Source organism: Nicotiana tomentosiformis, chromosome 1, assembly GCF_000390325.3.
Source record: "Nicotiana tomentosiformis chromosome 1, ASM39032v3, whole genome shotgun sequence".
NCBI classification, from domain to species: domain Eukaryota; kingdom Viridiplantae; phylum Streptophyta; class Magnoliopsida; order Solanales; family Solanaceae; genus Nicotiana; species Nicotiana tomentosiformis.
Window position 1 is genome coordinate 110999604 of NC_090812.1, and position 21795 is coordinate 111021398.

General features: G+C 38.6%; 2 protein-coding genes across 2 annotated transcripts; both read left to right on the forward strand.

The window, feature by feature from the left end:
* Window positions 1-11233: 11233 nt before the first annotated feature.
* LOC138908737 (uncharacterized) lies at window positions 11234-11953 on the forward strand. The gene is made up of 2 exons (XM_070199400.1): window positions 11234-11651; window positions 11760-11953. Exons 1-2 carry the CDS (start codon window positions 11234-11236, stop codon window positions 11951-11953), a joined length of 612 nt encoding a protein of 203 aa, XP_070055501.1.
* A 2051-nt stretch (window positions 11954-14004) lies between these two features.
* On the forward strand, window positions 14005-14526 carry LOC138908749 (secreted RxLR effector protein 161-like). The gene is made up of 2 exons (XM_070199403.1): window positions 14005-14298; window positions 14431-14526. Exons 1-2 carry the CDS (start codon window positions 14005-14007, stop codon window positions 14524-14526), a joined length of 390 nt encoding a protein of 129 aa, XP_070055504.1.
* The last annotated feature ends 7269 nt before the right edge of the window (window positions 14527-21795 follow it).

The following is a 21795-nucleotide window of genomic DNA, read 5'->3' on the forward strand; positions in this document are numbered from 1 at the left end:
TAGGTAAAACATCGGACAAACCCTAGTTTGACAAGTAGCCAAAATTAGCCAAGAATGTCGGTGAATAGGACCCATACGACCTTGCTGAGAGTGTATACAGATGAATTTTCGTCTGAAACTTGTAGGTTGAGGACGATTGCACCCGATTCAGAGAGCTAATACTTACCAAAATTGGGAAAGTACTAAGTAATACCACAAGTGCATGGGTGATAACGAGATGGTGCAAATAAGGTAAGCAGATCGTGAAAGGATTTCATGATTTAGCCGGTTTTCAAAGGGATCTGGGAGGAGTCGTATAGGGTTTCTCAGAGAAGAAGAGAGTAGAGAGGATTTTGGGGCGGCGGTTCTAGGAGAGTGGGTCGGGTTTCGTGGGGTTTGGGTAATTAAAGTGAGGGAAAGGCTGTGAGCCATTGATCTTTTGAGGTCAACGACCAGGATTGAGCGAGAGGCAGGGCAGGTTGGAGAATGGGTCCCCACCGGGTTAAGATTAAAGGGGTCGTCTGGTTTGGGCTGGGGAAATTGAGCTAGGGATTTGAGGAGTTTGGGCCACTAATGTGGTCCAAAGAATTGGTATAATTTGAGCTATATTTTAAATACACGAAATGTTTTAAATAAAATATTAATAAATAATAAAATATTACTTATGCAATAAAATAATTGAAAATATTAACTTAATATTATAAAAAATATAAAAATGCTATTTTAGCATGACTAATGTAATAATATAATTATGTATAGAATGTAGGGTATTCTTGCAAATATTGTGTAAATAGGTAAAATGTAAATGTAATCATATACAATGAAATAAAAAACATTATAAAATGTATATGTGGGTGTAAATAATAAATTTGGATGATTAAGGCATCACAAAATAATTTAAGGGGTAATTAATGCATAGTCAAGTAATTAAAATACAAAAAAATCTATTTTAATACTTTAAAAATTATAGAAAATACTTGTATGACTCTTGTAATTAGGTAATGATGCAAAATGATATTTTGAAAGTATATATACTATTAAAAAAATATGAGGACAAAATTGGGTATCAACAAACGCGATGACAGATATACCTTGAAGTCTCCACATCAATACTCGATCGACTATCTAATGACCAACATGCTTCGAGGTACCTGGATCTGTACAAAAATGTGCAGCAAGCGTAGCATGAGTACACCACAGCGGTACCAGTAAGTATCAAGACTAACCTCGGTGGAGTAGTGACGAGGAATAGTCAAGACACCTACTAGACATAACCTGTACAAGTATGAATACAAAACTATAAGGGAACAATATAAAGCTACACATGGTAAAAATAATGTTACAATACTTGCAATGAGAACTAGAACAACAACAACATCAACCCAGTATTAATCCCACTAGTGGGGTATGGTAAGGGTAGAGTGTACGCAGACCTTACCCCACCCGGGGGTAGAGAGGCTATTTCCGGGAGACCCTCGGCTCAGAGACAAAAGATCTGTAACAACACAGGAGCAAACAAGGAGCAAACATTTAATAACACTGTAAAATAAGCAGAATACATATAAAGTCGAGTAAAACCAAATAAGGTAAAACAAGTAACAACCCATTGAAACAACCTCTTTCACACAAGGTTTATACACGAATTTTTCCGAGGTACCACACCTCATAATCACAAATCACGGGTCCCAAATCATGAACCCTAATATCTTGGCATCGTGTGCCCATATTACAAATCACAATCACACAGACAACTCATGTGTTGCACAGATAACTCACGTGCCAATACTATTAATATCTCATATCTGCACGGAGAACTCACGTACTAAGAGAGTAACAATATCCCATACCCGTACAGACAACTCACGTGCTAAAGGTGCAACTCACCCACATAAGGCATGTATACAAGAATACATGTAAATGATCAATAAATGTCAAGGTTCATCTTCTTGGACTGATATGAATGACTAACTACGGTGTATGCTTGTGCAAGTGTTCTATCGTAGCTCGAGTCAACAAGTAAGATCAAAGACAACGAATGGAACATAGGAAACAACATGACAACACCGTTATATGAATGACTCACACAAAGTAGGCACACCACTACATAAATATCATCAATAACAATGCTCCCAGACCATCACAATTAATCTCAAATCATCCCCGACATAGCCCCCTTGTCTCTCCGCGTGCACAACAATAAAGTAAATGCCCGCCATGTCTCTCCACACGCGCATATAATCATCCCACCTTGTCTCGCCACATGCGCAAACTCACATATATAGCCCGCCTTGTCACGACGCTTGTGCAAATATCAATAATAACAATAGCACAGACAACTCACGTGCGAACACCCCGACAATCCTCTCAATAATATCACGTGTGCCAAAAATATAATAACACAATATAGCAACTCGCACCATATGTGTTAATATGCCACAACATTTCCGTAAAATAATTCGAATACCAAAATCACACATAGCCCTCGACTCAATAACACCGAGTACAACAACAATACTAACACGGGAGTACGATAAGTAAATCAACACAAGAATTACAAAATACAAAGAATGGAAGAACGGGCTCACAATTAAATACATAACAAGTAATAATGGTTTCAAACAAGAATAACTCAACAATGAGAGAGATAATGTGTAACAATGACTTCAAATAAGGATAAGTCAAAAATGGAAGACATAACATATAACAATGACTTCTAATAAGGATAAGTCAACAATGGTAGAGATAACAATAACTTCAATTAAGGATAATCAACAACTTCAATTAGGGCAAACAACTTCAATTAAGGCATATGGGAGTATATTTGGGAATAAAGGGTAGAACATAAACCAATCAACTTCAAATAAGACATGTAAGGCTAAATTTAGCAATGGAATATATGACATGATAAGATAACTTAATTTTAATGTACATAAGAACTTAAGAGTCTAAATCGGTCAAATTCCACATATAAGTCGTTTACACACTCGTCACCTAGTGTACACATCTTTTACGTAGTTCAAGTAGTGCAAAGAAATCAATCCCTATAGGGTAGTTCTCCAACACAACATTAGGCAATATAATTACCTCAAAAGCCCTCAATCAATACTCTAAAATAGCTTTCCCTTTACCATTCACCTCCGCTCGACTCATATATAACCAAAATCAACTCAATAACATCAACTTATGCAATAGAAATCAATTCTAATAATTAAAGTTATGATCTTTACACAATTCCTCAAAAATCAACAAAAGTCAACCCCAGACTCACCCGGTCAAAACTCGAGTCCAACGGTAGATTCCGACTACCCGTAACCCCACGAGTCCATATATGTATTTTGTTTCAAAATCCGAGTCCAAATTGACACTCAAAACTCAATTTTTTATTTTTCAAAACATAGACAAAGTTTCCCAAATTTTCACTTTGATTCTTATATTTTTGATGTTAAATCTCATATATAAGCATGTAAAATAGTTGGAAAATGATCAAAATCACTTACCCAATGATTGTAGATGAAAAACCCTCTACAAGATTGCCTCTTACCGAGTTTAGGGTTCCAAAATATGAAAATGAGACTAAAATCCCGTTTCTCAGCTTTTATGTCCAAGTGCAAGCAAACGTGAGGAAACAATTGCAAAAGTGAAGAACCTCACATCCCTGATGTCATCACAAATGCGAACATTGGACATGTCGCAAAAGCGACCCTTGATCGTAAATGCAGAACTGTCCCAGCCCATCCCCCTTCGCAAATGAGAACAAAATATCCGTAAAAGTGAACCAAGCAGTCCCAGCCTTTTCTCACAAATGCGAACAAAAATCTTGCAAATGTGAGACCTGAAGTATATGTTCACACTTTCAATTTCCAAAACGCATCTGAAACTCACCCGAGCCCTCGGGGCTTCAAACAAAAGATCAACACAATTCTAAAAATATAACACAAACTCGCTCGTGTGATCAAACCATCAAATTAACATCCGAAACCATGAAGCAGACCTCTAACACATATGAAATCAACATGAAACTCAAGAACTTCTAAAAGCACAACCGTGCGTCCGATTCCTATCAAATCAACTCTGAACGACGCCAAACTTTGCGGAAAAGTTTCAAATGACAAAATAGACCTATTACAAGTCCTAAAATAGAAATCCAAACATGATAGCTATGAAGTCAACTTACAGTCAAACTTATCAAAATTCTAAGCCTTTAAATTGCCATCTTTCAGCAAAACAACACAATTCAACCTACGGACCTCCGAATTTGATTTCGGGCATACACCCAAGTCCAAACAATGTGTAGTGACCCGACCGATCATTTTGATATCTTGCATATTATTCAACTATTGGAGGAGTTGGGTAGCTTTACTTCATGCATTATGACTTGTACGTATAGTCGGAATTGAATTTCAGGAAGTTTGGAGTTGATTGAGATGGAAAATTCTCAATTCGGAAGATTTAAGTTGAAAAAGTTGACTAAGATTTGACTTTTGAATAAATGACCTCGAAATAGGGGTTTGAAAGTTCCAATAGGTTCGTATGATGATTTTGGACTTGGGCGTATGTTCGGGTTGAGTATCGGGTGGCCCGGGAGCACTTTAGAGCTTATTATGGAAGGTTAAAATTTGGAAAGTTTAAGAATTTCTTAAGTTTGATTTGAAATGGACTTTGGTATTATCGATGCCCGTTTGATGTTTCGAGCCTTGAAATAGGTCCATATCGTGATTTGTGACCTGTACGCAAAATGTGGCGTCATTCCAGAATGTTTTGATATAATTCAGACGCATTCGTCGAAGTTTGAATGTTTAAAGAAAGGTTTTGATCTTCAATTCATAATTTTGATGTTGTTTGACAAGTTTGAGGCTTCGTCTAAGTCCGTGTCATATTTTTGGATGTGTTGGTATGCTTGAACGGGGTCTCGGGGGGACTCGGGTGTGAATCGAATAATAAACAGATCGAGTTTGGACTTGGGGAACTGCTGAAGTGCACCAGGTCTGGTTCGATTGCACATGCGAAGGATTTTGTCGCAGGTGCGAGACCACATGGGCGTGTTTGGCATCACAGGTGCGGAGTTGTGCTGGACAGAGGGGATGTGCAGGTGCGAGGGTTTGGCCGCACCTGCGAGATCGCAGATGTGGGAATGAGATCTGCAGGTTCGAGGGAGCGTGAGGTCGTCGTTTCCGCAGAAGCGGAGCCCAGGTCACAAGTGCGACTCCGTAGAAGCGAAGGAAAAAGGCTTGAAGGGAATCGCAGAAGCAAAATTTTGGCCGCACCTACGTGAGCGGAGATGCGGTCAAGTGACCGCATGCGCGATGATCGGTAGATAGAGGGCCTTTTTAAGTACGTGGGTTTGGCTCATTTTCATTTTATATCTTCCATGGGATCCGGCCTTGGAGCGATTTTGGGGCGCCAATTTCATCGCCAATCATGAGGTAAGTAATTTCTACTAGTCTCGCTAAGATAGGGATCTTCACCAAATTCCCGGTGACATAAAGATATGCCATCGGAAAGAAGAGGGACTATATGTATAAGGTAAAATTGGTCTGTAGTTAATGGTCAAATGATAGCACGCCATATGGAACCGAAGACAGGTAAAAGGCGAATCATGTGACAACTAGTATCGGGAGCAACAACTGCAGTTGGTATTAGATAAACCCCTAAAGGAGCCTGGTCGACGGGAGCAGTTCGAATGTTTGCCATCAGATAGTATTCAATGAGGAATATTCTCTAACATTAAATGGGCAGCCATTTCAGAGGATATTTGCATTCATGTCCTGCCGTTACATATTCATCAATGACTCATTTATTTTCATTTAAGAGGGGATTGATCCTAAGATCTTATTTCCCTAGGTACAGCTATAAATAGTAGACTCAACAGCCATTATAAGACAGAAAATTCTTGACAAAACTTATGCTATATTCCATTCTCAAGCTCAATCAAATAATTTTTTTGCTCTTTTACATTGTTCTCATTTCTGTCCTCGGAGGCATTGCTCTCGGAGCCATGTTTGTCATTTCTTTCAATTTTAACCGCTAAGTATTTTTTTAATGTTGTTTATCTATCATTTTTGGATCAAATCAATGCGCTTGTCTATAAACCACGTAACAAATTCAACTGTACCATTTTACGGATAAACAATGCCATGTGAAAATTATCCTTGATAAATCTACACTAGTGGTTGGGATTTTAACTAGCTAAAGAGATTTATCTTTGGATACTAGTAACACCAACACAATCAACATGAAGAGATATTGGGGTTTTGACCGAACGGGAGAAAATATAATATCTTGGTTTCTTATGTGTTTAATAAAAGGATAATTTCAAAAGGAGGTATTATGTATCCTAGAAATAGAAAAATCATAATATATGCCTTGAGCTCATAGTATAATTATAAGGAGAATGGAAACTAATATCATATTTATATTAATTCAAGAAACTGCCTAAGACGGTTATTATCCTAGTTTGGTCACAGATTCGTGGTCATGAATTTGACAAACTCCGATTGACTTGAAACTTGGTAGGTTAATCGAAAATGACTTGGCGAGAAAAACTCACTGCTATGCAGTGAATCATGTCGTTTATCGGCATTTTGAGGTCGTTTAGATGGATTTTCAAGCAGTTTATTGAATATAATGTGTTATAAATATGAACTATCCTTATATATTAGCTATATTTGTGTTAAACCTGGAACATGATGACAAATGATGATTTAATTTGATATTATCAATATCAATAATACAAATCACGTGAATTTAATCCTAAATACGCCAAAACTAATTTATTAGAATTTGGTCTAGTTTTGGCAATCGTGAATTTCACGATCACCGAGTGACCTAAAATTTTGGTAGGTTATCGAAAATGATCTGTTAAGAAGAAATCACTGCTATTCAGTGTATCACGTCGTATTTTGACAAGTCGGGATCGTTTAGATGAGGTTGTTGGCAGTTTGGTAGATTAAAACGTAATTTACATACGAAAAGTCATTCTTTATGTCATTTTATTTATGTCTAATCTTGAACATAATGGCACATGTTGATTTGACATGAATTTATATATGATAAGAATGTAGGTCGTATATTAAGATCGTAAAAATGCTTAAAATGGTAATTTCCCAAATTTGGTCGTTGTTTTGGAGATTGTGATTTTAACGGTCATCAATTGATCTGAAATTTAGTAGACCTATCAGAAACAGCGCAATGAGAAATACTCACTACTATGTAGTGTAAAATATTAATTTTAGCATTTCAAGACTATTTAGATGGGATTTTGAGGATTTTTTGAATTATGGAACTTAATACTCAGAGAAAATTTCATGGTTGTGATCAAGTGGTTATAGGAATTAACCCCTATGATCTTTACTATCTATTTATAGTAAGATAATAAATTTATGTGTCGACTTTAGGTCTTCCTCCATATTGGATAAATTTATTATGAACTTACTGGGTATAGTTACTAGTTATTGATAACCTGTATTGACTCTCTATCTGAGTTTATAGGTTGACTCAAATTTTTAATTATAATATAAGCATGATTAAGTAGTGATAAAAATATATTTCTATGGTCTTTCACTATTAATTTCAAGTGAGTAATAAATTTACGCATTGACTTTAGGTCATCTTCCATATCAGATAAATTTATTGTAAGCTCACTAGGTGAAATACTAGTAATTGATATCATATACTTACTCTTCATCTGAGTATACATGTTGGATCAATGGAACTGTAACGGCCCGACTGGTCGTTTTGAGCTCTAGCACGTTGTCCGGCGATTTGAGGCTTTGGGTAGCTTCACTTCATGTATTATTCTTATACGTGCGGTCGAAATTGAATTTCAGGAAGTTCAGAGTTGATTTGGAAAGAAAATTCTAAGTTTGGAAGCTTTAAGTTGGAAGGGTTGACTAAGGTTTGACTTTTAAGTAAACGACCTCAGAATTGGGTTTTGAAGGATCCAATAGGTTCGTATGAAGATTTCAGACTTGGGCGTATGTTCGGGTTGAGTATCGGGTGGCCCGGGAGAATTTCGACGCTTATTATGGAAAGTTGACATTTTGAAAGTTTAAGAATTTTTTAAGTTTGGTTTGAAATGGATTTTAGTGTTATCGATGTACGTTTGGAGTTCTAAGCCTTGAAATAGGTTCGTATCATGATTTGTGACTTGTGCGTAAAGTTTGGCATCATTCCGGAATGTTTAAGACTAATTCGGACGTATTCGGCGAAGTTTGAATGTTTGAAAGTTTAAAGAATGGTTTCGATCGTCAATTCATAATTTTGATGTTGTTTGACGTAGTTTGAGGCTTCGACTAAGTCCGTGTCATGTTTTGGGATGTATTGTGATAGAAACTAAGGGTCCACCAAACTATCTAGAGAACCAGGTTCTCAATTAGTTCCCACAGAACACACGCACACTGCAATAGGTAAAATACACAAAGAAGTTTTACGTGGAACACTCCCAGCTCACGGGATTAAAAATCGCGACCTACCTTTATAGGATTTCAACTTCACTACTGAGCAAACTTTAGATTACAACCTATTATAACCTAGGAATTAACCTCTTAATCCCTCACTAACTTGTAACAACTCTATTACAAGCTACTTTGTAATAACTCTATTACAAAGACTTACAACTCGACTAACTCTAGCCAAGACACAAACACAAGGGTTTATGATTTACAAAGGTTTCCTACACAGTGCTTCTAACTAAGCTAAGTAAGAATTACAAGTAAAGAACTTTAACAAAGGTGCAACATAACTAGGGATATGTAATGACTCAATACATGAAACTGGTCCTTCGTTATGTTGTTCTTTATTCTTGATGCCCTTGAGAATCACTTACAAGATTGACACAAACTTGAGAGAGTGCTTGATCGATTCTTGAATGTGCAAGTGTTTTTTTGTTTTACCTTTGCTTGATGTTAATAACTCATTTGTGGCATCACTTGAATGATGCAAGAAAGTTAGGTAAAGGGCATTCCATATAAAGTTGACTGCTGCACTATTTTTGCACTATTGTGTGTGTGGGCAGCAACTTTACAGTTGTGGGGAGTTGACTGGGTATGGTCACCAGGGGAACCGATGTCCATATGTTCCCCTTGTTGTTTCTTTGCCGAAGAGTTGATTTACATTTCCAGCTTGAGACTTGTTATTCCCACGTACTTGAGGGTGTGTATCAGGTTCCTTATCTGGTTCTTGTCATTAAGTTTGTTAGATCATAAAAACATTACAAGGTACATATAACCTATCAATTTCCCCCTTTTTGATGATGACAAACTTATAATTGAAGTTCCCCTTAAGAACCAGAATGATATACATATATCTTGTATTCCCCCTGAATATGTTCCCCATCTTGTTCCCCCTTAATTATTTCCCCCCTTTTTGGCATCGTAAAAAGATCAGTAGTAAGCAATAAGCAAGAAAAAGTCTAGCTTGGTTAACTCATGCCACATGTGTGCACACAATCATGACTAAAAACAGAGCAGAAGAACACGATATGCACAACAAAAGGAAATTACTTACCTTATGATTGACAAAGAAAATGGCGCTCCAAAATCGCTCCAAGGCCGGCTCCCATGGAAGAAATGAAATGAAAATGAGTCAAACCCACGTTCTTAAATAAGCCTTTTGGCCAGCGATCATCGCACCTACAACTAAAAATTCCGCTTCTGCGGTTCACTTCAGCACGCCTGCCTTCGCTACTGCGGACCAGACTCCACTTCTGTAAATTCTCACCTGCGACCTGGTCTCCGCTTTTGCGAAAATGATGACCTTACGCCCCCTCGCACCTGCGTATTTCTTTCCTACATTTGTGATCTTGCAGGTGCTGCTAAAACCTCGCACTTGTGCATCCCCTCTGCCCAGCACAACTCAGCACCTGCGATGCCAAACACGTCCATGCGGTCTCGCACCAGCGACCAAATTTTTCGCAGGTGCGATCGCACCGGACCTTGTGCACTTCAGTAGTTTCCCAAGTCCAAACTCGATCCGTTTCCAATCTGATTCACACATGAGGCCCTCGGGACCCCGTCCTAACATTTCAACATGATAGGTTATATGTACCTTATAATATTTTGATGATCTAATAAACTTAATGACAAGAGCCAGATAAGGAACCTGATACAGACCCTTAAGTACGTGGGAATAACAAGTCTCAAGCTAGAGATGTAAATCAACTCTTAAGACGACAAAGAAACAACAAGGGGAACAAATGGACATCGGTTCCCCTAGTGACCGTAACCAGTCAACCCCCCACAGCAGTAAAATTGTTGCCTGCACACGCAATAGTGCAGCAGCCAACTTTATGGGGAATGCCCTTTACCTAACTTACTTGCATCATTCAAGTGATGTCACAAATGAGTTATTAATATCAAGCAAAGGTAAAACAAAAAAACACTTGCACATTCGAGAATCGATCAAACACTCTCTCAAGTTTGTGTCAATCTTGCAAGTGATTCTCAAGGGCATCAAGAACAAAGAACAGCATAACGAAGGACCAGTTTCATGTATTGCATCATTACATGTCCCTAGTTATGTTGCACCTTTGTTAAAGTTTTTTACTAGTAATTCCTACTTAGCTTAGTTAGAAGCATTGTGTAGGAAACCTTTATAAATCCTAAACCCTTGTGTTTGTGTCTTGTAATAGAGTTGTTACAAGTTAGTGAGGGATTAAGAGGTTAATTCCTAAGTTAGAATAGGTTGTAATCTAAAGTTTGCTCAGTAGTGAAGTTGAAATCATACAAGGGTCGGTCGTAGTTTTTAATTCCATGAGCTGGGAGTTTTCCATGTAAAATTTCTTTGTGTGTTTTACCTATTACAGTGTGCATGTGTTCTGTGGGAACTAATAGAGAACTTGGTTATCTATATAGTTTGGTGGACCCTTAGTTTCTATCAATTGGTATCAAAGCATGTTCTTTCTATCAGGCTAACACCTAGAAAGTATCCTCATGGTTGCTCCACCAAACTTTGAAGAAGGTCAGTCTACCTACAAGACACCAAGGTTCAATGGCCAGTATTATGGATGGTGGAAGACCTGGATGCACGACTTCATCATGGCTGAAGATTCCGAGCTCTAGGACGTCATCTGTGATGGACCCTTCATTCCCAAAAAACCAGTGGCGACCCTGCTGTAACCATTCCCAAAACAAGAAAAGAATCCAATGGTCCTGATGAATACAATAGGATATAGGCATGCCAATTAGCCAAAGAAATCTGGGAAACTCTCTAGACAGCTCATGAAGTAATAACACAGGTCAAGCAATCCAAGATCGACATGCTCACAACTGAATATGAGCTCTTCAGGATGAAGGATGATGAATCCATTAAAGACATGTGTACTCACTTCACATCTATCATCAATGAGATTCACTCTCTTGGAGAAATTATTCCAAGAAACAAACTTGTCAGGAAAATACTTAGTGTACTGCCCAGTTCCTGGGAAAGCAAAGTGAACGCTATCACAGAGGCAAAGGACTTGGAGAAGCTGACCATTGATGAACTTGTTGGCAATCTGAAAACGTATGAAATGAAGAAAAAGAAGGACAATGAAAGAAGAGAGCCCAAAAGAGAGAAGAACCTAGTCCTCAAGATAGACAACAATGATTCAAGTGGTGAGGATGGTGATATGGCTTACTTGACAAGAAGATTTCAGAAAATGGTTCGCAAAAATGGAGGCATTCCAAAAAGGGGCAGTTCTAGCAAGCCAAATAATTATGACCTATGTCATAAATGTGGCAAGCCAGGACACTTCAGCAAGTATTTTCCCCTCCTAAAGTAACACAAATTCAAGCACAACACAGACAAAGCAGCCAAGAGGAACCTGGTTCCTAATAAATGCTTCAAGAGAAAGAATGTCGTTGACAATGTTGTGAAGCAAGCTCTTACTGCATGGGGAGACTCCTCCAGCGAATCTGAAGAAGATAATGATCATGGTGACAGTTCAATGATGGGAGTAAAAGTGAAGCAACTGAGTATGACTCTATTTGTGCCTTGATGGCTCAGTCTGATGATGATGAAGATGACGACGATGATGATGAGGTAAATTTTATGGATGTTCAGAGAAATCTGAAATCTTATTCTCCTAAAAAACTCATGTCTTTGGAAAATGTTTTAATAGATGCATACCACCGTCTTATAAATGATAAAAATGCTCTAATTGTGGAATTAGGAGAAACAGAACAATCTAGAGATGACCTAGTAGTCGTTGTAGTAGATTTGAAAGAAACTATTGAGTGTGCTAAGAAAGAAAAAGATGTCTTGATAAAAAGAGTTGCTAACACTGAGCTTGAGAGAGCTGACCTACTAGCAATAGTAGTTGATCTGAATAACACAATAAGGAACTGAAAGGAGAAGGTATGCATGAGACTCTTCACAAAAGTAAGGAAGTTGCTAATGAAACACATCTTGGGCTTGAAGATGAGATGAAGACAGTGAAGTCTAGACTGTGTATTGAACTTGAAAAAAACAAAATCACTCAAGTGGATCTGGTCCTATGATGCTATCACTGCCTTGTATAAAAACAATGGGGGAAATAGGCAAGGGATATGGTTACAAAGGGAAAAGACTCCTTATAACCCTCATAGCAAGTATGTTACTGTACCTGATAAATGGATTTTCACTCACTGTGTTAATACTAGGCACTTTAAGGAAAATTGTAAGGCCAAGTTTCAGTCTCAACAGAAAAATAAAGTTTTTGCTAAAAAGGTAACTACTATTAGAGAACTTGGTCCCTCATATAAAAGACACATGATGTCGGCTTGGACAAAAAAGGTCATGATTCATCCCTTTCCTCATTACTAGGGACCTAAACTTGTTTGGGTTCCTAAGTCTAACCCTTGATTTCCTTGTACAGGGAGCAGTGAAAGGGAGCAGCCAATAATGATTCATAGATAGTGGTTGCTCGAAGCACATGACTGGAAGCATAAATGATTTCCTTTCACTCAAAACCCTGCAAGGAGGGAGTGTGTCCTTTGGCAATGGAAAAAAGGGATACATTCTAGGAGTAGGAAGAATAGGACTCTTGAAGACATGGCAAGAACAATGTTGATTGACAGCTGCATTGCAAAGAATTTCTGGGCAGAAGCAGTCAACACTGCATGCTACTTGGTGAACAAGTGCATGATTAGGTCCCTCCTGAACAAAACCCTGTATGAACTGCTGAACGGAAGGAAGCCCAAGCTGACACATTTGAGGACATTTGGCTGCAAATGTTCTGTTCTCAAAAATATCAAGGAAGTATTGAAGGATGATGACTGGATTACTGCTATGCAAGATGAACCTCATCAATTTGAGAGAAACAGTGTGTGGAACCTGGTTCCTTGTCCTGCTGACAGAACCGTCATTGGAACCAGGTGGGTATTCAGAAACAAACTTGATGAGTTTGGAAACACAACAAGGAACAAGGCAATGCTAGTAGTTCAAGGCTACAATCAGGAAGAAGGGATTGACTATGATGAAACTTTTGCTTCAGTTGCTCGAATAGAGGCAATCAGAATTCTTATTGCCTTTGCATCGCATATGGAATTCAAATTGTTCCAAATGGATGTCAAAAGTGCATTTCTGAATGGTTTCCTAAAAGAAGAAGTCTTCGTCAAGCAACCACCTGGATTTGAGAATCATGAGCATCCTGAGCATGTCTTTAAACTTGACAAGGCTTTGTATGGGATAAAGCAGGATCCCCAAGCTTGGTATGAAAGGTTGTCAAAATTTCTTCTAGAAAATGGCTTTACAAGAGGAAAAATTGATAACACCTTTTTTTCTGAAGAAACGAGGGGGGAACCTGCTTATTGTGCAAGTCTATGTTGATGACATCATTTTTGGAGCAACAATCGACTCTCTATGTGAGGAATTTGCAAAACTCATGGGAAATGAGTTTGAAATGAACATGATGGGGGATTGAATTTCTTCTTCGGCTTACAAGTGAAGAAAACTCACAAGGGGGTGATGATAAGCCAGTAGAAGTACATTAAGGAGCTGCTAAATAGATTTGACATGGAAGAATAAAAAATCATTGATATTCCCATTGCCACAACGACTTGTCTAGACATGGATGAACCTGGTTCCTCTGTGAATGAGACCATGTATAGAGGTATCATAGGGTCACTCCTATATCTCACAGCAAGCAGACCAGATATTGTCTTCAGTGTTGGTCTTTATGCCAGGTTTCAATCTAATCCAAAGAAATCTCATCTGAAGGCAGCCAAGAGAATCCTGAGATATCTCAAAGGAACACCGGACTTGGTTCTCTACTATCCCTCAGGAGACAATTTTGATTTAGTTGGGTATGATGATGCTAATTATATGGGGTATCTGATGGATAGGAAAAGCACTTCTGGCATGGTACATTTTTTGGGTTCGTTTCTAATCTCATGGGGCACAAGAAAACAAAACTCAGTGGCCCTTTCAACTGCTGAAACTGAGTATGTGGCAGCTGCCTTTTGTTGTGCTAAACTGCTGTGGATCAAGCACTAGCTAGAAGGTTTCAAGACAATGTTGAGAAAGGGCTCATCTGCATTAAGTTTTGCAGCACAGAAGATCAAATTGCAAATAGCTGCACCAAAGCTCTGAGCAGAGAGCACCTTGAAAAGAATCGCATTGCACTAGGATTGATAAAAACAAGCTGAGGACCTGGTCCCTCAATGATTGGCTACGAAAGAAATGTACAGGTAAAATAGCTAAAAAGTATTTTCTGGCGCAGTCTAACTCACCTATATACCGTTATAGGTAGACACACATGACGATTACAGAGCAGACAAGTAGCTAATGCATTGCACGTTGGTCAAATGATGAGACTTACATTTTCAAACTCTGTCAGGGAACCTGGTTCCTTTGACACAAGTTAGTAGTTCCTCTGTACTCTCATGCACAATTTTTTAAATGGCTGAAATGGTGCCACGTCATTAAATTGTCAGTTTCTTTTTTTTCCGCTTCTTGAATCCAAACGTCTCACCCTTTATGAAGCGACCCAACTACCCAAAATTGATACCCAACCGGTCTCTCACTCCTCTTAAATAAATCCATTTATAGTCACTTTCAGAACTTTTCACATCAAGAATCCAAAATTCCCCTTTTCCTTCTTCAAACTCTCTTCTTCAACTAACTACACTCCACCATGTCTAACAATCATGAAACAAAAAATGTTCCAAGCATCGTCCCCACTGTGTCCTCATCCGTTGAAACACCAGTGATAGATCCCACACTCTCTATTTAGACCAATCCAAACCCTAAGCTAGAGTCACAACCACCCTCTGCTTCATCTCCAACCCAGTTGAGTTCTGGTTCTCATCGGAGTCGCAAAACATTGACTCCCAAGAAATTTATGGCTATGACCTCTACTTCTGCCTTGCCTGAAAAGATGGTTGACGAAAATACAGTGGATGGAGAAGCAAATCAAGAACTCTCTAGTCTACCAGTGTAATAAAGTTCTACTAAAGAACAATGTATGGTTCATACCAGTGGTGAATCAACAATGGCAGCCCAGGGCTTTGATCCTACAGGTAATGATCCTCTTATGCCTTTTGAAGTTACTTTGGAGTTACAAGAACAGGAAGCTATAGAAAATATGCTTTCAATCACTGCTGAGGGAAGTCTGATTGGAGGTTATGAGGGTGTGTCTGAGTTTCAGGGGGATGATAATGGTACAGAGGTCGAGGGTAGGGAAATGGTGCCTGTCGAAACATCGGCACCTGACAGTACTACTGGGGAACCAACTAGGGGACCTGATCCCTCCGCCCTAGAAGAGCCCTCTGGATCTAATAGGGATAAAACCCCTAGTTCTTCACAAGAACCCCAGGTCAGTACTGATCCTGCTCCCTCTCTTCACTTCTACGCTGAGCCTTTGTCCATGGTTTTTCCTGAAATGAGATCATTATCTGAAGTGGAAAATGAGGACAGTGAAGATGACTATGACAATGTGGCTCTTACGAGCTTCATCAAAGCAAGTAGTAGTCAAGAAACTTCCCATGATTCAACTTCCAAGAGACATATCACTAGGTTGTAAAAGAAGGAAGAATTTGAGTCAGTTTTAAGGAAAAGCAAAAAGGAAAAGAAGAAAAGGAAATTGGTGAAAGATGGAAAGGTTGTGAATGACAAGGTAGTGCATCTTGCATTAGTCGTTGATGTTAATGATGAGGTAGAAGAGGAACCTGGTTCCTTGCTTCGTAAGTCCTCAAAGAAACTTATTGTTCCAAAGTCCAAAAGGGAGTCATATGTGAGTGAAATGGACTTGAGTAAGGTTGAGGGTGAAAAATCTTGTGAGAAAGTAGCCGAGAAATCTGGTGAAGAGTTGGTTGAACAAGTGTCTGAGAAAAATATGCCTAAAAAATCTAGTGAGAAAAGAAAAAGTTCAAGACAATTAGTGAAAAGGAAGGCTAGTGCTGGGGAACAACCCGGTTCTTCCAAGAGGGCCAAGGTTGGTGCAACCCAGGATGCTGGAAGGGAAAAACTGAGAATCCAAAAGGTACTGTGGGGCTGCACATTTGCCCCCGATATTCTGGATATGTCAGGAATGCACCAATTGGTGGAGATTTGTGAATTCCAACAGTGGACACATATGTTCACAACTGACAATCCCAAGGTATATGAGGCAGAACTGAGTAGCTTCTATGTTGACTTCTTCACAGTTGAGGATGATAACATTTGTCAAAAAGTGAACGGTGTTGATTTTATGATGGACACTAGTGTACTGGGAGCCATTTTGGCCTATTGATGGGATGTCATCCATTGAGGGGGTCGTCTCTACAAATATCAGAAATGCCATTGTGAAGGATAAGGCAGTACAACAAGGGGAACGTGTACACAAGAAGGCCCTCCTTCTAGTGTACCAACTGCTGTTCGAAATAGTGAACCAAGTTCTGCTCCCATGTGCTGAAAGATGCTCCAATACATCACGAGTAGACTTGGTTCTCATGGAAGCGCTGGATGGCTACACCACCATAAATCTGCCTAGTCTTATGATAGAGCACATGAAGAAAGTAGCAGAGTTCAGGGAAGGTAATCACGGGTTGCCGTACGGGTTTCTCCTCACTAAAGTGTTTGAATTCTTCAAGGTTCCTTTGGGACATGCTAAAGTAGGAACTCACAAGCAATATTTCTCCAAAACTACCCTCTAGGAATGTGAGTGCATTGATAAGGTTGGAGGAGTTGGCAGCACTTCTACTATCTCCCAGTTGATCAACGCCCCAAACAGTGCCATTGATGATTTAAGGAAGTTGAAGGCAAGGAATGCCATTTTTGAGGGTCAGCTTGAGGAGGCACCTGGTTCTAGCAGCTCTCACAGCACAAACATTGCCCATTTGACAAAAGAAAATGCCGACATTAGGAAACAATTTGAGGAGCTGAAGGAGAAACTACTCAATGAGCAGATGTCAGCTAATGCTCGAATGGACATCCTTCTTAACACCCTTGCCTCTTCATCTAAGCCTTTCCCTTCCAGTGCTCCATAGAGTCATTCCCTTTCCAGTGTCAAGTTCAAGTAAAAGTTGTTTTTGTTTGCTGTGTTTGGATATGTTTGATGACTGGTACCTTTTTGTTGTTTTTATTTTGTGGTGATTGTGTATCAATGGAACTTCTCCCTATTTATTTCCAAAATTAATGAATTTCTCGGTACAAGTTGTGAGTTAAATACATGAATTCTACACAGATTTGAGCATGGAAATTGTGGGATTTTGAAGGAAGCCTAGAATTTAGAATAAATTATATATTTGAATTCGTGGTGTTATGAGTAAATTTTATCTTCAAAAAATTTCAGAATCCGAGCACGTGGGCCCGAGGGGTGACTTTATTGACTTTTCGGGCAAAATTGCGAATTTTTGTGAATTGATTTGTTATGAGTAATAGAGTATATTTTTATTGGTTTGCACATTGTTTGACTAGTTTTGGAGCGACGAGCATCTGTTTGAGGTGTTAGAGTGGCGTGGGAGTTGGTTATGGATCTTCGGAGCAAGGTAAATCTCCTGTCTAACTTTGTGAGGGGGAAACTACCCCTAGGTGATGTAATATTTACATGCTATTTTTTGTGGGTGCTACGTACGCATGGGGTGACAAGAGTCCGTATGTAGCTAAAGCATATTTATGTCAGGGTAGACTTAGGACTTTATTACCTTAAGTTGTTGACAAGTTATTTGAGAAACAGTAAAGGCTATACTCACCTTGTGTTCATACACTGTATCTTAAGCTAGTGTCTCGTAATTCAATAATTTCTTTCCTTTCTTGTGGCGTAATTGGTATATTTGGTCAAGGTCCCGGGGGTCTCAGGTGGATTCCGGATGGTTAACGAATTGAATTTGGTCTTGTGAAAAGGCTGGTGGTAGCATATCTGGTGTAACCGCACAAACGAGGTTTTTGGCCGCAGGTGCGGAGCCGCAGAAACGGCATTATGGCCGCAGAAGCGACTATTGGACTAAGTTGGGTGGCCGCAGATGCAAGTGTATTTCCTCATATGCGAGCCCGCATATACGAAGGGAACTCTGCAGAAGCGAAAAACGAGAGGGGCAGCTGGGTCGCAGAAGCGGAGGGGTTTCCGCACATGTATGAGCGTAGAAGCGAGTTGTGGACCGCAAAAGCGGTCGTGCACAAGTGTAAAATGGTCCGCAGAAGTTGATTTCTCATGGCTTGGAGGGAACCGCACATGCAATGGATTTGCCGTAGGTGCGGCTGGCGCTCCGCAGGTACGTAAAGTCGGTTGGGCAGATTATTTTAAAAATGGGATTTGGCTCATTTTCTTTCATTTTCACTTGGTTGAGGCGATTTTGGAGAGTTTCAAGGGGGGTAGTTTCATCAAGCATCACAAGGTAAGTGATTCCCACCTATTACAAATCAAATACATGGTTTATATATGGATTTAAATATGAAAATTAGTTGAAATTTGGGATTTTGGTAGAAAACCTTGAAATTTGTATTTTTGGATTTTTACCACGAAATTGGACATGGAATTAAGAATAAATTATATATTTGGGTTCGTGGTATTATGGGTAACGTTTATATTCAAGAATATTCAAAATTCGGGCACGTGGGCCCGATGGTTGATTTTATCGACTTTTCGAGCGAAGTTGGGAATTGTTTAAAATGATTAATTATGGGTATTAGAATATATTTTGATTGGTTTGCACATTTGTTTGAATTATTTTGGATCTACGGGCATCAGTTTGGGGTGTTAGAGAGGCTTTGGAGCCGGTTATGGAATTTCAGAGCGAGGTAAGTCTACTGTCTAACTCTGTGAGGGGAAAACTACCCCTAGGTAATGTATTTGTTATGTGTTACTTATTGCGGGGTCTACATACACACAAGGTGACGAGAGTTCGTGCGTAGCTAGATTCATACTATTCCAGGTAGACTTAGTTTCACACCATGTTATGACTGTACTATTTGAGTTGTCTCTTGCCTATTAAATTCCTTCATATTACGTTGTGATTTGAGACTAAACTTGTGTAGAGTGATAGACTTTCTATTGTAGAGATTCGACAGGCTTCATGATTAGCCGAAATATAATTGTACTCCTCTTACGGAATTCTCCCACGTTATGCATTCTCACCGAAAGGTTTTCCTAAAAAATTTATAACTCACACGTCTATTCGTGAGTGGGGTCAAGGACCCGAAAAAGATTCTTATTCTAATGGGATTAGGCCATTCGCCTCGACAGGATAGATACATCTATGGTTCGTGCCGTTCGATCCTCGGCAGTGCGCACACTAATGGGATCGGGCCGTACGCCACGACAGAATTTATGTACCACACTTTCATGGGAGCGGGCCGTTCGTCTCGACAATAAAATAGATGTATCTATGGTTTGGAAATATTATGATGGATCATGCCGTACGCCTCGACATTTCTATAAAAATACTCTTATGAAATCGTGCGTGATAATTGGCAAAAAGCTAGCACATTTGTGAGCTCTTCCTGATTGAACTGTGACGACCTATCTAGTAAGGTCCATTTTATATACTCCGATTGAGGAGGTAGCTACTAGCTGAGAGTTTGAGTTATTGCTGAGAGGAGGATTGTACCACGTATTATACTTGTTACTTAATTTATTTTCTCTGATTCACATTTGTTTACTTCTACTGTATCTGTCTTGTTAGACCACTAGTAAGTGTCGATGTCGACCCCTCGTCACTACTTCTCCGGGGTTAGGCTAGATACTTACTAGGTACGCATTGATTTATGTACTCATACTACACTTGCTGCACTTTTTGTGCAGGTACACATATGTTCGGTGGTCTTTGTGCATAGAGGCGCAGCCATTTCCGGGACCTTACCGTGAGCTGTATCTCATATTACGATCCGCAGCCTGCAGAATCTCCATCAGAGTTATTTATATTTTTCTGTCTAACTTGTATTCCACACAGATGTTGTATTCTATTATATTTCATAGTTGATACTCATGCACTTGTGACACCTGATTTTGGGGGTTCCTACTATTTTTTGTCATTGCAGATCACGTAGTTATTAACATTTTCCCCCTGTATATTCTATTTTATACTATTTAAGTAATGGAAATTATGATTTCAAGTAATAAAATGAGTAATTGAATTGATCAATCATTGTTGTCTTGTCTGACGACGGCGTTAGGCGTCATCACGACCTTTAGCGAATTTTGGATCGTGACAGTTGTATTATTATTGTACTCCTTAGTAAATGCTCATGCACTTGTGACACCGAATTTTGGGATCTACTAGTTGATGCTTACAGTTCTGCATATTATCATCGCCTTTCATTTCTCTTATAAACTACAAATTTGTACGTTCCCGTGGATTTAAAAGTGTAAATTTCCTTCTTATTAAAATTTATGATTTCGAAAGTAATAAAATGAGTAATTAAATTGATCAATCACTGCTGGCTTGCCTGATGGAGGCATTAGGCACCATCACGATCTATAGTGGATTTTAGGTCGTGACACGAACTAGAGCTATTAATTATGATATTCACTTGACTTAAATTAACAGTATACTCTCCATCTGAGTTGGGTCTGTTTTAATTTATTGGAGTGAATAATCTGACATTACATATGTTTGTTGCATGAGTAATTCTTTTCCCATCGAAACTTTCTATTTAAGATGCATGCATATCGTTCGTCTTTTTTACCCTTTTAAAATAGATTTTACATTGAACTAATTATTCATTTGTTATATTTCTAATCTCTATCTATCTATATTATATTAAAATCACGAATGCCCTTAGCGAAATATCGTTCGCCTTTTTTACCCTTTAAAATAACTTTTACAATGGACAAAATTAAAATTTTAATTGTTTTTCTAATATTTAGGATTTAAAATTACCTAAGTTTTTGACTACATTAAACATTTCCTTATTTGAACTATGTATCTATTCATAATATTTAAAAATTTAATATCTTTCCTTATTTATATTGTCAATTAATTATTTGCCTAATATCTAGGACTTTGATACAAATATCATATTATTTAGTTTAAAGTTCTTCCTATTCCGTTCCCGTTTTAGTATTCCTTCAATACTAATTCCATTGGGATTATTTTATAGGTTTGCGAGTGGCTTTTGCCAAAATTTCAAAAGAAACAACCTTAAATCATCTTTCTTCCACAACTATGATGCTATTGAAACTTTAATTCACACCCAAAACATTTGACTCCTATTGGGATATTAATGTAATCTCAACATTTAAATGGTTTCTGCCACATTAGCTCCATAAAAAGGGCTCATGCATGTTTTAGATTCAAGCGAGTAAAGGTAATACATATACTGATATACAGCATGTTTTAAATTATTGACTTTTGCAATATATTTTGACAATCTATTTTAAACTATGTATTCAGCATGTTTCATGATTATTCGCCGGAGAATTATCACGTTGTTAGGAATATT

Coding starts and splice junctions, on each gene's coding strand:
- LOC138908737 (XM_070199400.1), top strand. CDS start 11,234: ATGCTCACAACTGAATATGAGCTCTTCAGGATGAAGGATGATGAATCC. Junction 11,652..11,759: donor AGGCATTCCAAAAAGGGGCA/GTTCTAGCAAGC, acceptor AGCACAACACAG/ACAAAGCAGCCAAGAGGAAC.
- LOC138908749 (XM_070199403.1), top strand. CDS start 14,005: ATGGATGAACCTGGTTCCTCTGTGAATGAGACCATGTATAGAGGTATC. Junction 14,299..14,430: donor GGAAAAGCACTTCTGGCATG/GTACATTTTTTG, acceptor ATCAAGCACTAG/CTAGAAGGTTTCAAGACAAT.